The sequence below is a fragment of the Panthera uncia genome, chromosome F1 (assembly GCF_023721935.1).
Source record: "Panthera uncia isolate 11264 chromosome F1, Puncia_PCG_1.0, whole genome shotgun sequence".
Classification (NCBI taxonomy): Eukaryota; Metazoa; Chordata; class Mammalia; order Carnivora; family Felidae; genus Panthera; species Panthera uncia.
The window spans coordinates 16213868-16227226 of NC_064813.1; the positions used below are offsets into that span (position 1 = coordinate 16213868).

General features: G+C 36.8%; 1 protein-coding gene across 6 annotated transcripts in view; it reads left to right on the forward strand.

Moving 5' to 3' along the window:
* Positions 1-13359, forward strand: part of RABGAP1L (RAB GTPase activating protein 1 like) — a 763363-nt gene that overhangs the window by 481364 nt on the left and 268640 nt on the right. For all 6 annotated transcript variants that reach the window (XM_049635168.1, XM_049635167.1, XM_049635169.1 and 3 more), the window contains 2 exons: positions 3437-3562; positions 5889-6032. In XM_049635168.1, coding sequence (XP_049491125.1) covers positions 3437-3562; positions 5889-6032 — 270 coding nt within the window. The remainder of the gene's footprint in view (positions 1-3436; positions 3563-5888; positions 6033-13359) is intronic.

Sequence of the window (13359 nt, forward strand, 5' to 3'; positions counted from 1 at the left end):
AAAAAGAAAGAATTTCCAAACTATATTTTCCTATCAGACTTCTCACATTTCACAATACCACCAGTCTAGGATCAGCTTTTACTCCCTGATACTGACACTTTTCTAAGGTATATCTTCCTCAAAAATGTATTATCTTATCCTTCAAAAACAAAATATCATTACAAGCCTTTGCAGTTTAAAATTTTTTTTTTCAACGTTTTTTATTTATTTTTGGGACAGAGAGAGACAGAGCATGAACGGGGGAGGGGCAGAGAGAGAGGGAGACACAGAACCAGAAACAGGCTCCAGGCTCCGAGCCATTAGCCCAGAGCTCGAACTCACGGACCGCGAGATCGTGACCTGGCTGAAGTCGGACGCTTAACCGACTGCGCCACCCAGGCGCCCCAAGCCTTTGCAGTTTAAATGTCAGTCAGTATTTGTTGTCTGTTTTATATATTTTTAGATCTTTATTTTCATTTTTAAAATCTTTGACATTTTTTTGCTAAGTTTTATTTGCTTGTCCTGGTTGCTACTACTAATGCAAAGAGAAATATCCAGGGAAGCTTAATTAGACATGCTGAATAGATTGCATTTAGTGTTTAAACTAGAAAGAGAAGGTTGCATTTTCACTTTCCAAAGGATTATACGTGTTTCACATTACTTTCTCACTCATTTTGTTTCACAGCCTTTTTGACTTCATAACGTTCATTTTTAGTCAGTTTTATGATGAGACGATATCTGAGATCCTGTAAGAACCTATTATGCCTGACCTTCATCTTCGCTGATCTTCAGTATTGACTCTACCCCAGCTGGGCTGGTATTTTATAGGGTTCGTTTACCATTTTTGTGTGGCATGTGAACCTACTGGAAATCGAAAACTTGATTTTTGTTGCCTGAAGCTAGACATGGAAGACAAGAGCTCTAAGACTCCCCACTCCCCCAAATGGAGATTTTCTTTTTTTTAATTTTTTTTTTTAACGTTTATTTATTTCTGAGCCAGAGAGAGACAGAGCATGAACGGGGAGGGTCAGAGAGAGGGAGACACAGAATCTGAAACAGGCTCCAGGCTCTGAGCTGTCAGCACAGAGCCCGACGCGGGGCTCGAACTCACAGACCGCAAGATCGTGACCTGAGCTGAAGTCGTTCGCTCAACCAACTGAGCCACCCAGGCGCCCCAGATTTTCTTTTTTTAAAATAAAGGTTATGGACTGGAATTGGGCCACTTTATTTTGGGGGATCAAACTCCAACGTATAAAGGCTTTTGTCTTTTTAAGAACGTGTATTAAATATATTGTTTGTGTGTGAGAGAGAAATGGATGGGGAGTGGGGAGGAAAGAGCCGAGAAGAGTGAGATAGAGATGAGGGAGATAGATGGAGGGAGGGAGAATTTAAGCTCCATACCTAAAAGCAAAGTAAAGATTTATGTTCATTTGTCATTTTCCTGACTAATTTTTCCTGGTCGAGCTCATACCCACCCCTTGCTTGTGCTCTAGCTGTAGCGATGTTGTTTATCCCAGGATTGGTGTATCCATATCCAAGTCAAAGAGATTGCCTATTTAGTTGTCCTTTGGGAAGATGCTATACCATTACTTCTGTGTGCGCAGGGCCTAGCACACTGCATACGTCTCTCATGTTCAGTGACTGGCTGTGTGAATCCCACACGGCATTAAAACTTTCATTTACTTTAGTGGCTTTACCCATCTAAGGAAATAAAGGCTTGTTCCCTTTATAGGATACCAACTATTTAACTAAACATCATTCACTTAGAGGGAGATTATAAGTGAATTCGTTTCTCTAGGGCTGGCTACCATTGCCTTACATGAGCACTTTTGTATGGCCATTTTAGGAAAGATCCAAGAGAAAGATGGAGAGGCTAAGACCTTGGTGGTAAGAGGGGTACACCATGCATGTGCAAGTCAGTGTCACTTGAGGCTTCAATGACAGAATTGTTAAAAGAGGGAAGAATACAGTGCACTTGCATCTAAATGAGTGTAAGCTGAAAAATGTTTGCTGACTTGAACACCTGGGGTCAAAGCCCCAAACAACTCAGAAAAAAAAGAAATAAGTAGAAGTGCCTGGCTTAGTTGGTTAAGGTCTGACTCTTGATTTTGGCTCAGGTCATGATCTCACGGTGGCTGAGATCAAGCCCTACATTGGGCTCTGAGCTGACAGTGTGGAGCCTGCTTGGGATTCTTTCTCTCCCTCCCTCTCTGCCCCTTCCCTGCATGTGCGCGCGCGCTCTCTCTCTCTCTCTCAAAATGAATAAATAAGCTTAAAAAAAAAACGAAATAAGTAAATATTTATAGAATTGAAATAACAACAACTAAGTGTACTTACTTAACTTTAGGTTTTATTTAACTATTTACATATTTTATGGTTTGTAAGTAGAAAATAGAAGTGGCCAATTGGTGTAGGAATTTAAATAAACAGTTACATTTCTAAGTGGGTAAATAGAATTCTACTTGATTCAATTATTCAGGCAGGCAGTTAATTTAACAAGGTGTCAAATATCATAATCAGCCAAGGTCATATTTTCAAAGAAGTGACATTGCAAGTAAATGTTTACATAAACAGTTACATTTTAGGACAGTGAGTTAAAGATAAAATCTTTTTCTGTTGGCTTGATGTAATTTCTAGAATATTGGATATGTTTCTTTCTAAATCCCTTCAGTTTATTGATACCATGATGTAGAGATTTGTTTCTTGGGTTTAAGATTTCATTTTCTGTTCAGATAAAAATACCTCTAGGAAGGGTATATTAGAGTTTGTCATTTAACTCTTAATGTTGGAAGTCCATAACATTCTTTCCTAAAAACTATTTATATAGAAAGAAAATAGCAGTATCAAGAAGACTGGGTAGGCAGCCTCTCCCTGTCTATCAAAATTAAAATTGCACTTACCCTTTGACCCAGCAGTCCCTCTTTTGGGAATATGTTTGGGGGGGGCTGTGGAAGCAAGATGCATAGTAATGTTTAGAGAATGTTATCTTCTATGTAGATAAGGGAAGAAATAAAATAAGTGTGATTCTTTTATTTGCATAAAGAAATACTAGCAGGATACATGAGAAATTATTGAACATAGTTATAAGGTTATGCCAAAGAGATGGGGGGGCGGGTACAGGAGTTATTATACTTGGAGATAGAGAGGAATAAGACTTTTACCTTTACATACTTTTGCATCATTTTGATTTTTGAATCATGTGAGTGTATTACCTATTTTTTTTAAAGTTTATTTATTATTTTGAGAGAGAGAGCATGAGCAGGGGAAGGGCAGAGAGAAAGAATCCCAAGCAGGCTCCACACTGCCAGCACGGAGCCCGATGCGGGGCTTGAACTCAGGAACCGTGAGTAGAGGCCTTTAGCCATTGATGCAGCGGACTGCTAACATGAAGGGACTTTTCTGACATTCTGGCCACATGCCACTCAGTCAGGTTCTCTATGTATCTGTTTTCCTATAGATGCCAGAGGAACAAGCATTCTGTGTTTTGGTGAAAATCATGTATGACTATGGTTTGCGAGATCTCTACAAAAACAACTTTGAAGATCTTCACTGTAAATTCTATCAGTTGGAGAGACTAATGCAGGTAAGTGAAAATTAGGCTTTTGTCACTCAGCGGTTGTTTGAAGTACAGAAAAAGTAATAAAATTGATGAACAATAATGATTCATGGAGGTTTAATGGACTTCTACAGAAAATGTAGACATATTTGGTTTCTGACCACTATCTACATTGGTGTTAATATTTATTTCACCATTTGATCATTTTTAAAATAGTCTTCTATTTTAAATATTCAACTTTAATATAGTGAGTTAAGTCAGTGAAGAGATTCCCAAGTATTATTTGTAAAGAAATGAAGATGTTAACAGAATAAAGATTGAAATATGTAAGAGCTTTCTCCACCTTAATTAGCACCAGTACCGTACATATTTAGGTCCACATGTACAGAACTCTTTGAAGGGACAGAAAGGTATTGAAAAGAGTATAAAAAACTTAAACATTTTAATGTAGAGATGTATTAAAAATTTTTTCTCATATAATGTCCTGATCTCAAACAGTGTTGTTACTGTTTCACAATATGTCTGTGTAAATTTGTATTTAAGAGGAACACATTATTTAATCTGTGCCAGATATGACATTATAAAAAAATTGTGAGCAAAAGCAAAGTTAATGACTAGTGCTGGTAAAAGGAATTACTGAGTAGGTTTGAAATTCCACCTGATGTTGGAAATCTTATATCTGTTTTTTTAATGTTTATTTATTAAACGTTAACATTAAACATTGAGAGAGATAGAGAATGAGAAAGAGGGAGACAGAGGATCTGAAGCAGACTCTGTGCTGACAGCAGTGAGCCCACAGTGGGGCTGGAACTCATGAACTGTGAGATCATGACCTGAGCCAAAGTTTGATGCTCAAGTCACTAAGCCACCCAGGTGCCCCTGTGCAGTGTGTTTATATGGCTTTCTCTATATGGGGTATTGGGAATCCAAGAAAAATGTGAAGGAAATACATGAATGGATTGAGTCCGTGTTGGATAAAAGTAACGTAATCAAGGAGGAAGGTTAGGGGGATGCAGCAGCAGAGATACTGGTAGGAGCTCATTGGCATGACCTGTCAGGAGATCCATAGGTGTCTAAAGAGGGAGGTGAGGTCAGTAGGAGACCGAAAAACTAAAACAGGGAAGAGAGAGACTTAGCAGTGGAGTTAAGGACAACTTTACTAGAAAAGAATGTGGGAGGGTAGAAAACCTTAAACATTAGGAAGAAATGAAATGGGGGAAAGATGTCAAATGAACTGTAAGCACAATGGCGTACAGACATTGAGGAGAAAAAAGACTGTGTAGAAGAATCTGGTAACTATGGACAGTAAAAGCAATAGACTCTTTTTTAGAGATTTAATCCTTCCAAGTAAATATTTGGGACTTTTCACTTCTTCACCTTTTCTTTACAGGAGTTTATGTTTTTTTTCTAAGGTCCGTATTCTTAAAAGCTTTAAGAGTCAAATAAGTATAACTGATAAAAGAAGAGCATGTTTGTGGTACTGTGAAGAAAACCAGACACATTTTTCTGTTAGCGTCTTTCAGTGGTGACCATTTGGACACCCCAATTTAAAGTACCTAATGGGTACATCTGGGTGCTTTTCAAAAAGCATCTGATGTAAGAAGTTAGGCTTTTCTTTTTGTTTTTGTGATCTGTTTATGAAAACAAAATGAACGTGGGCTTTTACGTATCTTTGCTTTTGTCTTTCAGTTAGAAGAATAGCTAGGCTGATACTCTGTACTTTACCTTTCATGCTTTTGACAAGCATTTACTTGAGTAAATTGGAAAAAAAAGGGATCAGGGTGACATAAAGGCATTTTTAGGAGACATCCAATTTCATACATTATACACTTGCACAGTTTCTATAATTTGCCATTTTTAATGTCAAAGACCTATTGTTTTAAAGTTTGGTTATGTTTTGGGCTTTTCTCAATACTGAAAAAATTTACTGGAGTAATACCATAGATCCCAGATGATGTTGATATTAAGTGGTCTCCAAAGAGAAGATAAATTTCTGTCTTAGGTAGTTAGGCGTTGAACCCTGAATGGGGTGTTGGACTTGACTCTGGAGGGATGACATTGATTAGACTACAGGTGTTCTGTCAGAGCAAGCATGTCCCAAGAAACAAGAACAGTCAAGTGAGCAACAGGTGATATTTGTTATTTGTTCATAACAAGTCTGCCTTTATTTTCCTTGATTATCCTGTCCCCAGTGCTCATCTCCTATCATTGCTTCTGTGTAATTACATAAAATTCAGCAGATGCCACGAAAAATTGAGAGTGGTCATAGAAAGCTTGTCCTAAATTATAGTAGTGGTAGGAAATAAAGCTTCTCAGTCTTCCTTCCCCTCAATTTTCCACTTTGACTTTTTAGGAGCAGTTACCAGACCTGCATACCCATTTTTGTGATCTGCACCTGGAAGCACATATGTACGCGTCCCAGTGGTTTCTCACTCTTTTCACTGCCAAGTTCCCTCTCTGCATGGTCTTCCACATCATTGACTTACTGCTTTGTGAGGTACAGTAACTCCATCTCTCATACCTAAACCAAAGTAGAAAATAGTTTCTAAAGTGGTTACAATTTTTTTTTTTACTTTAAGCCATAAATACCATAGAGTTCTATTTGAATTTTTAGTAAAGACTATTTTAGTTGTAATTTTATTACTTGTGAGAAATGAAAATGTTTAAGCATATATAATTTCTTCAAAGTAAGATGAGGTAATTAAATGTATACAATTAAAATTCATAATAAGCCTTTATTTGTGTAATAATATATTACTAATATAAAGGACCCTTAAAGTTAAATAAATTTAAAATCAAGTGTTTCTAATAGTAATGCAGTTATACTCCAAGAGTGAATATAAATGAAAATTGTACAGTAATTTTAATTTAATTTTAATTTTCTATTCTATTCTATTCTATTCTATTCTATTCTATTCTATTCTAAATGCCAGTATAGTTAACATATAGTGTTATGTTAGTTTCAGGTATACAATATAGTGATTCAGCACTCCAAACAGCACCCAGTGCTTGGGGCACCTGGGTGGCTCCGTTGGTTAAGCGTTGGACTTTGGCTCACAGTTTGTGAGTTCGAGCCTTGTATTGGGCTCTGTGCTGACAGCTCAGAGCCTGGAGCCTGTTTCAGATTCTGTGTCTCCCTCTCTCTCTACCCCTCCCCCACTTGCTCCGTGTCTGTCTCTGTCTCTCTCTCTCTCTCTCTCTCTCTCTCAAAAATAAACATTAAAAAAAGACACCCAGTGCTCATCACAAGTGCACTCCTTAATCCCCATAAACTATTTTACCCATGTCCCTATCAACCTCCCCTTTGGTAACCCTCAGTTTGTCCTCTAATTATATAGTAATTTAATCCTCAGTTCATAAGATATTTCTATTGTATATGATGTTTGACACTCCTACCAGGTAACAGTGAAGTGATACTCTAAAGTTTCTACATCATATAATTTTGTTTTCAGGCAGGATATTTCAAAAATTAGCTTGCAAAATATTTTAGGTATCTGTATTTATATATTTTATTGTTTTTATTTCCTTTGGTGGCAAAATTTCTTTACTCCTTTTTTTTGAAGCAGGGAGGGGCAAAGAGAAGGGGCGAGAGAGACTCAAGCAGGCCCCTCACCCAGTGTAGAGCCCAGTGCAGGGCTTGATACCACGATCGTGTCTGGAACCAAAGTCAAGAGTCAGATGCTTAACTGACTGAGCCACCCAGGCACCCCATACTTACTTTACTCTTAAAGAAATAAGCAACATTACACACACATACATCATATACTGCCAGTCAACATGTTGGACAGTCTTAGCAGTGATAGGAAAGCTGCTGTAGGAGAATAACTTTTTTATTATTGGGAATATATATGTACATAAATTATACTGTCTTAAATTAGAAAGCTAGAGTAATCATGGGGCCCCTGGGTGGCTCCGTCGGTTAAGCGCCGACTTCGGCTCAGGTTTGTGAGTTCGAGCCCTGCATTGGGCTCTGTGCTGACAGCTCAGAGCCTGGAGCCTGCTTCCGATTCTGTGTCTCCCTCTCTCTCTGCCCCTCCCCCGCTCGTGCTCTGTCTCTCTCTGGCTCTCAAAAATAAATAAACATTAAAAAAAATTTTTTTTTTAAAGAAAGCTAATCAAAAGTATAAACCTAATATAATCTGGACAGTTTTGTATTTCTACATTACTTTTTATACAGTTTCCTCATTCTTAAAAGTCTAACCATTTTAATCGCCCTGGGGACTAGAAATTTCATTTCAAAAGTAAGATTAAAGAAGATAAAGTACATCAGCTGCACAAAGTAAAACTGTTAGTTCTAGCCTATCACAGCAGTAACCGTTTCATATGCAAGCCACGTTGGGTTCCGCTCTTGGAGGTTCTAGGTAACAGTTGCACAGTACGTGAAAGTTGCAGAGCATTTTGTAAGGGTGTAAGAGTTGTAAACATTTGTAACATATTTTGACAAAGAAAGTTTGAGTGACTTGCTGAAGGTCACAGAATAAGGTCTCCAATTCTGAATACGTAACAGCTAGAGAACCTGACCGATAGTATAGTAACTCTCTGATTTTTTTTTTTACTGATAAATTCATTTCTAAACTGCCTATATAAATATAACCTAAAGGAAGAATGCAGAATTAGAAGCTAAAACTTTATTCAAAGTCAAAATGGTGTGATCACAGTATACACAAATTTAGGCATTTGTACTAAAAATTCTACTTGGCCTGATTATCCAAATTGGTGTGGTGAACAGTTCTGACTCTAATTTAGTGCAATACTCTTCGAAAGTAAAAGGCAAATTTATATCTTTGAGTTCTGTGAACTTAAAGTAATACTAAAATTTAGTTTTCATGAGTATTCATAGGTCCTATTTATTTTAATCACTCTGGGGACTAGAAATTTCGTACTAAGCTGAGGTTAGTATTTCATGATATTTATTAAAAAATGGGAAAGTGAGGGTATGACCTTTTAACAGTTTTATCTTTATATATAGTAGGAGCTTGCAAAAGTTAATATCATTGCTTCATTTTTTTGCTGAAAGAGATTATCTAATTTCATACTATATTAGTTCTATACTGTTCATTATAGTAATGAGAATGAAATTAATATGCTTAATCATACCAGTTAAATTGGATTTGTCGGTCACTTTTGGCAGAATAGTAACACTATCCTTTAGCTCACTAGACTGATGATCTTCTAAAATTGTCTCTATCTCAGTGGTTCCATACCTGACATTGGAGTATCATCCATGGGTCTTCTGGAACCCAGATTCATAATTTCTCGGGAAATTTTTATCTTGAAGATACTGGAATTTCTAATGTCAGTTGCTAAGAAAATTAGCAACATATATGGTAGAGAAATGAAAAGTCGATTTATAAGCCTTCTTATCATTTGCCAACTGTGATTTCTAGTTACAGTGTTTGAAATATCTTAATGCTTATTAAAATTAATAAGTATTATATATATTACTTTACCTCCACTTAAACCTATATTCTGTAGCTGCTTAAGGAAATTGCATAGCTTTCTAAAACATAGAATAGTTTGTAATCACAGGATCATGGTAACCAGGGAAATAAATAATGACATCCCTTAATAGTTCAAAATTTTGTTGGGAACAGTATCAGGATATTCATTTCTTTCCACTAACTCATCTTTGTCAGCGGATTATTTTGCAAAGGAAATTTTTAGGTAAACTTTGACTTCCTGCCTGTCTGTGTTTTTTCTCTTTGCCCCTTTCCTCCTTGTAGTTAATAAACTGTTTATATCAAAGCTCTTCTTTCATATGAGGTAGAGTTTTCTAAAAGAAGAAATGATATAACACAGTCTTAAATAGAATCATCTATAGGTATTGTTTTTGTCCTATTCTCTATTTTTTAGGAAAATGATTTAAATCTTCCTGGGCTATGAATTAATGTTTAGTTACAAATGGAATGCTGAGAAATTCTCAGATGGAAAAGTTGATTTTTCAAAATTCATCATTCTGACCAAAAAAACCCAAAAGTGTTAATCTTCAGGATTATTTTGCTCAGAGATCCTATTGCAGAGTGAGAAAGACATCAAGCTTGTGACTTTTAGAAAGCTTATCATCGTCTCGTGTTTTCCTGTGCTAAATGCTTTTAAGGATTTTTTCATTCATCTGGAGGTCAAAAATATGAAGCTAATGTAGTAGAAGAAAATTTAGGAAGAGTGTTAGTAGACTTTGTGCAGTCTGAATTAAAAACTTCTGGTTGTTAATAGTGTATTTAAAGTGTTTATATAAAGCTGAATATATGGTGACTCAGGTTAATTCCCTTATTTAGTGAAGATGATGGCATCAGGATTTTAAACTAGAGTTTGAAAAAAACATTTTATTATATTGAGATGAATGGAACTTTCTATAAATTATCATTTAGCCTATCAATGAAATGAAATTATTGTTTTTAAAAAGAACAAAACCGGGGCACCTGGGTGGCTCAGTCAGTTAAGTGTCCGACTTCGGCTCAGGTCATGATCTCACGGTCCGTGAGTTGAAGCCCCGTGTCGGGCTCTGTTCTGACAACTCATAGCCTGGAGCCTGCTTCAGATTCTGTGTCTCCCTCTCTCTCTGACCCTCCCCTGTTCATGCTCTGTCTTTCTGTCTCAAAAATAAATAAACATTAAAAAAAATTTTTAAAAAGAACAAAACCTTTTATGGTTTATTATCTGCCTCTATCTGAGGAGATAAGAAAAAGGCTAAAAGTATTAACAATTATAGTGTAAATATTGTACTGTTAACCCACCGAGAATAGAATAGTGCTTAAAAAAAAAATGTTTATTTATTTATTTTTGAGAGAGAGAGCACAAGCTGGAGAGGGGCAGAGAGAGAGGGACAGACAGGCAGACAGAATCCAAAGCAGGCTCCAGACTCTGAGCTGTCAGCACAGAGTCCTATGTGGGTCTCAAACCCACCAACTGTGAGAACATGACCTGAGCCAAGGTCGGATGCTCAACTGACTAAGCCACCCAGGTGCCCCAGAATAGTGCTTTTTTAAAAGAACTTTTTGTTGAAGTATAAAAGATTAAAAGAAAATTTGCAAAAATTAGTGAAAATGTGATGATTTTTCATAAAGTGAACGTAACTTGTGTAACAAGCACCCAGATCAAAAAGAAGCAGAATATCGTCTGAATTTCAGAAGCCCTCCTCTCTCTCATTGCCCCTGCCTTCACTACCTCTCTGAAGAGTGAGTTACCACTGTCCTGACTTCTAACACCATACATTAGTTTTGATTTTGTTTTGAACTTCATTTAAATGGAATACTACAATATGAACTCTTTTGATGGAGGTGTTTCATTCATCACTATGTTTGTGAGATTCATCCATATAGTTGCATCTAGACAGGGTTCATTTGTTCCAATCCATTCTTCCATTGTATTGTTGATGGGCATTTAGGTTGTTTCCACATCAGGGTTCTTGTAAATAGTGTTGCTGTGAACATTCTTCAGCTTTTTTTTTTTTTTTTGATGTTTATTTATTTTTGAGAGACGGAGGGAGCGCGCCCGCGCAGGCTCACATGAGTGGGGGAGGGGCAGAGAGACAGAGGGGACAGAGGATCCAAAGAGGGCTCTGCGCTGACAGCAGGAAGCCCAATGCAGGGCTTGAACTCTTGAACTGTGAGATCCTGACCTGAACTGAAGTCAGGTGCTCAACCGACTGAGCCACCCAGGCACTCCCCACTTGTCTTTTGGCAAACACCCGAAGGCACTTCTTTGGGTACCTATGTAGGAGTGGGATTGCTGGCGTGTGTATATGAGGGCTTAGTGGATGCCACTGAGCAGCTCTCCAGAGTATTTGGAACATTACCTTTTGAGTTGTTTTTGTTCCGTGAAAGTCTTCCTTGTGATCAAAGGCAGGTGTTTGTTTTGTTTTGTTTTGTTCTGTTTTTTTAAGAGGGCAGATCCTAGATCAGATTAGAGTTCATGAATATGGAACAAAATAAAACTCATTTGGTTGGAAACTCACTTGATTTCTGAAGTTGCATACAGATGGGAACTAAGAGCTGGATCTAAGAGCTCAGTCGCTTTTTTTTTTAATGTTTTATTTATTTTTGAGAGAGAGAGAGAGAGCGAGCGAGCACGCACAAGCTGGGTAGGGGCATCGAGAGAGAAACAGAGGATTTGAAGCAGGCTCCATGCCGACAGCAGTGAGTCTGATGTGGGGCTTGAACTCACAGACTGTGAGGTCATGACCTGAGCTGAAGTTGGATGCTTAACTGACGCAGCCACCCAGGTGCCCCGAGTTGAATCACTTTTGTGCTTACATGTAAGAGAAGTTAAGCCAGTGGGAAAAATCCAGCGATGTATTCAGTTATAGAAGAAGCAACATAGAGACAGTTTGACATTGGAGTTTAGATATTTGGCTTTTTAGTTGATCCTTCCTGTATCATTTTGTTTATGTTATTTTACCTATATACGTCTCAGTTTTTTTCTCTGTTAAATGATGCTAACAAAACCATCTCCCAGGTTTATTTTAGAGATTGAAATGAGAGTATGAATATAAAGTGCCGGCTATACAGTAAATATCCAGTTAATAATATTACTCTCCATTCTGGTCTGTCCACCTGTATAGCTCTTTTATTACTTCTCAGTTTCTTCAGTTAACAAAATGACTTCAGAGATTCTTAGGAGAACAGGTTAACTGTTGGTTCTCTCTTACCTTTCTAACCACCTTTGTTTCCCTCTAGTTGAGATGCCTTTTTTTTTTTTTTTTTTTTTTTTTTTTTTTTTTTTTTTTTTTTTGCTAAGGCCAAAATTTTATCTATTTACCTTCAAGGAAGTTTAATTCTGTTTCATCTTGACTAGTGATTGAAGTAGTCCTCCTAAAGTATGTTTTTCTTCTACCTTTCAGAGATATAAGAACATAAGTATTTCTTTTTAATCTTGACAAAATAACTGACAGCTGATGTTTGAAGTTGACTCTTCCCAAATAGTTCAATTTTTGGAGTATCAAATATATTCAGCTTTATATAGTAACTTGATATTTCATGAAATGTAATGAAATAATTGACCCTTCAAATTAGAATATATTTCCTGCCTCTCCTTTCTTCTTTGGGTGATGAAAAAAATGAAGTACGATACTACCATATCTAATTAAATACCACCAAGTAGATGCCTCCTTTCAAAACCGTTTTCTGAACCTCTTATCTAAAGAGTAGATTCATTCTATAATATTCTTATTCTTTGCCCCCATTTTTCTTCCTCAAACAGTAATAAGTGAATTTTTTATTGAGATATAATTGGCATATAATATTGTAGAAGTCTGAGGTATATGATGTGTATTTGATATGATGTGTATCAAAGGTATTTGATACCTTTATATATTGCAATATGATTAATACACTAGCATTAGGTGATACCTTTTTCAAATGATATGTTGGATTTAAAATGCATTAGAGGGGTGCCTGGGTGGCTCAGTCGGTTGAGCATCCACCTTCAGCTCAGGTCATGATCTCACAGTTTGTGGGTTCGAGCCCCGCATCAGGCTCTGTGCTGACCACTTGCTCAGAGCCTGGAGCCTGCTTCAGATTCTGTGTCTCCTTCTCTCTCTGCCCTCCCCCACTCATACTTTGTCTCACTCTGTTTCTCAAAAATAAGTAAATGTAAAAAAAAAATTTTTAATGCATTAGAATGAGCAAAGGAACATAAACATAAATTTTCTAAAAACTTTAAGAGTAGAAAAAAAAATGCTTTGACCAACCAATAAATAGTGTAAAGGTTATTTTAAAGTTTTATTTATCAATAGAAATCTTCAGGACTAGAGGGAAACAAACTCTAAAGTCTTGTTTTTGGATCCTAACTTATTTCTCACCTACAAGGATTTTTATGGTTCTCAC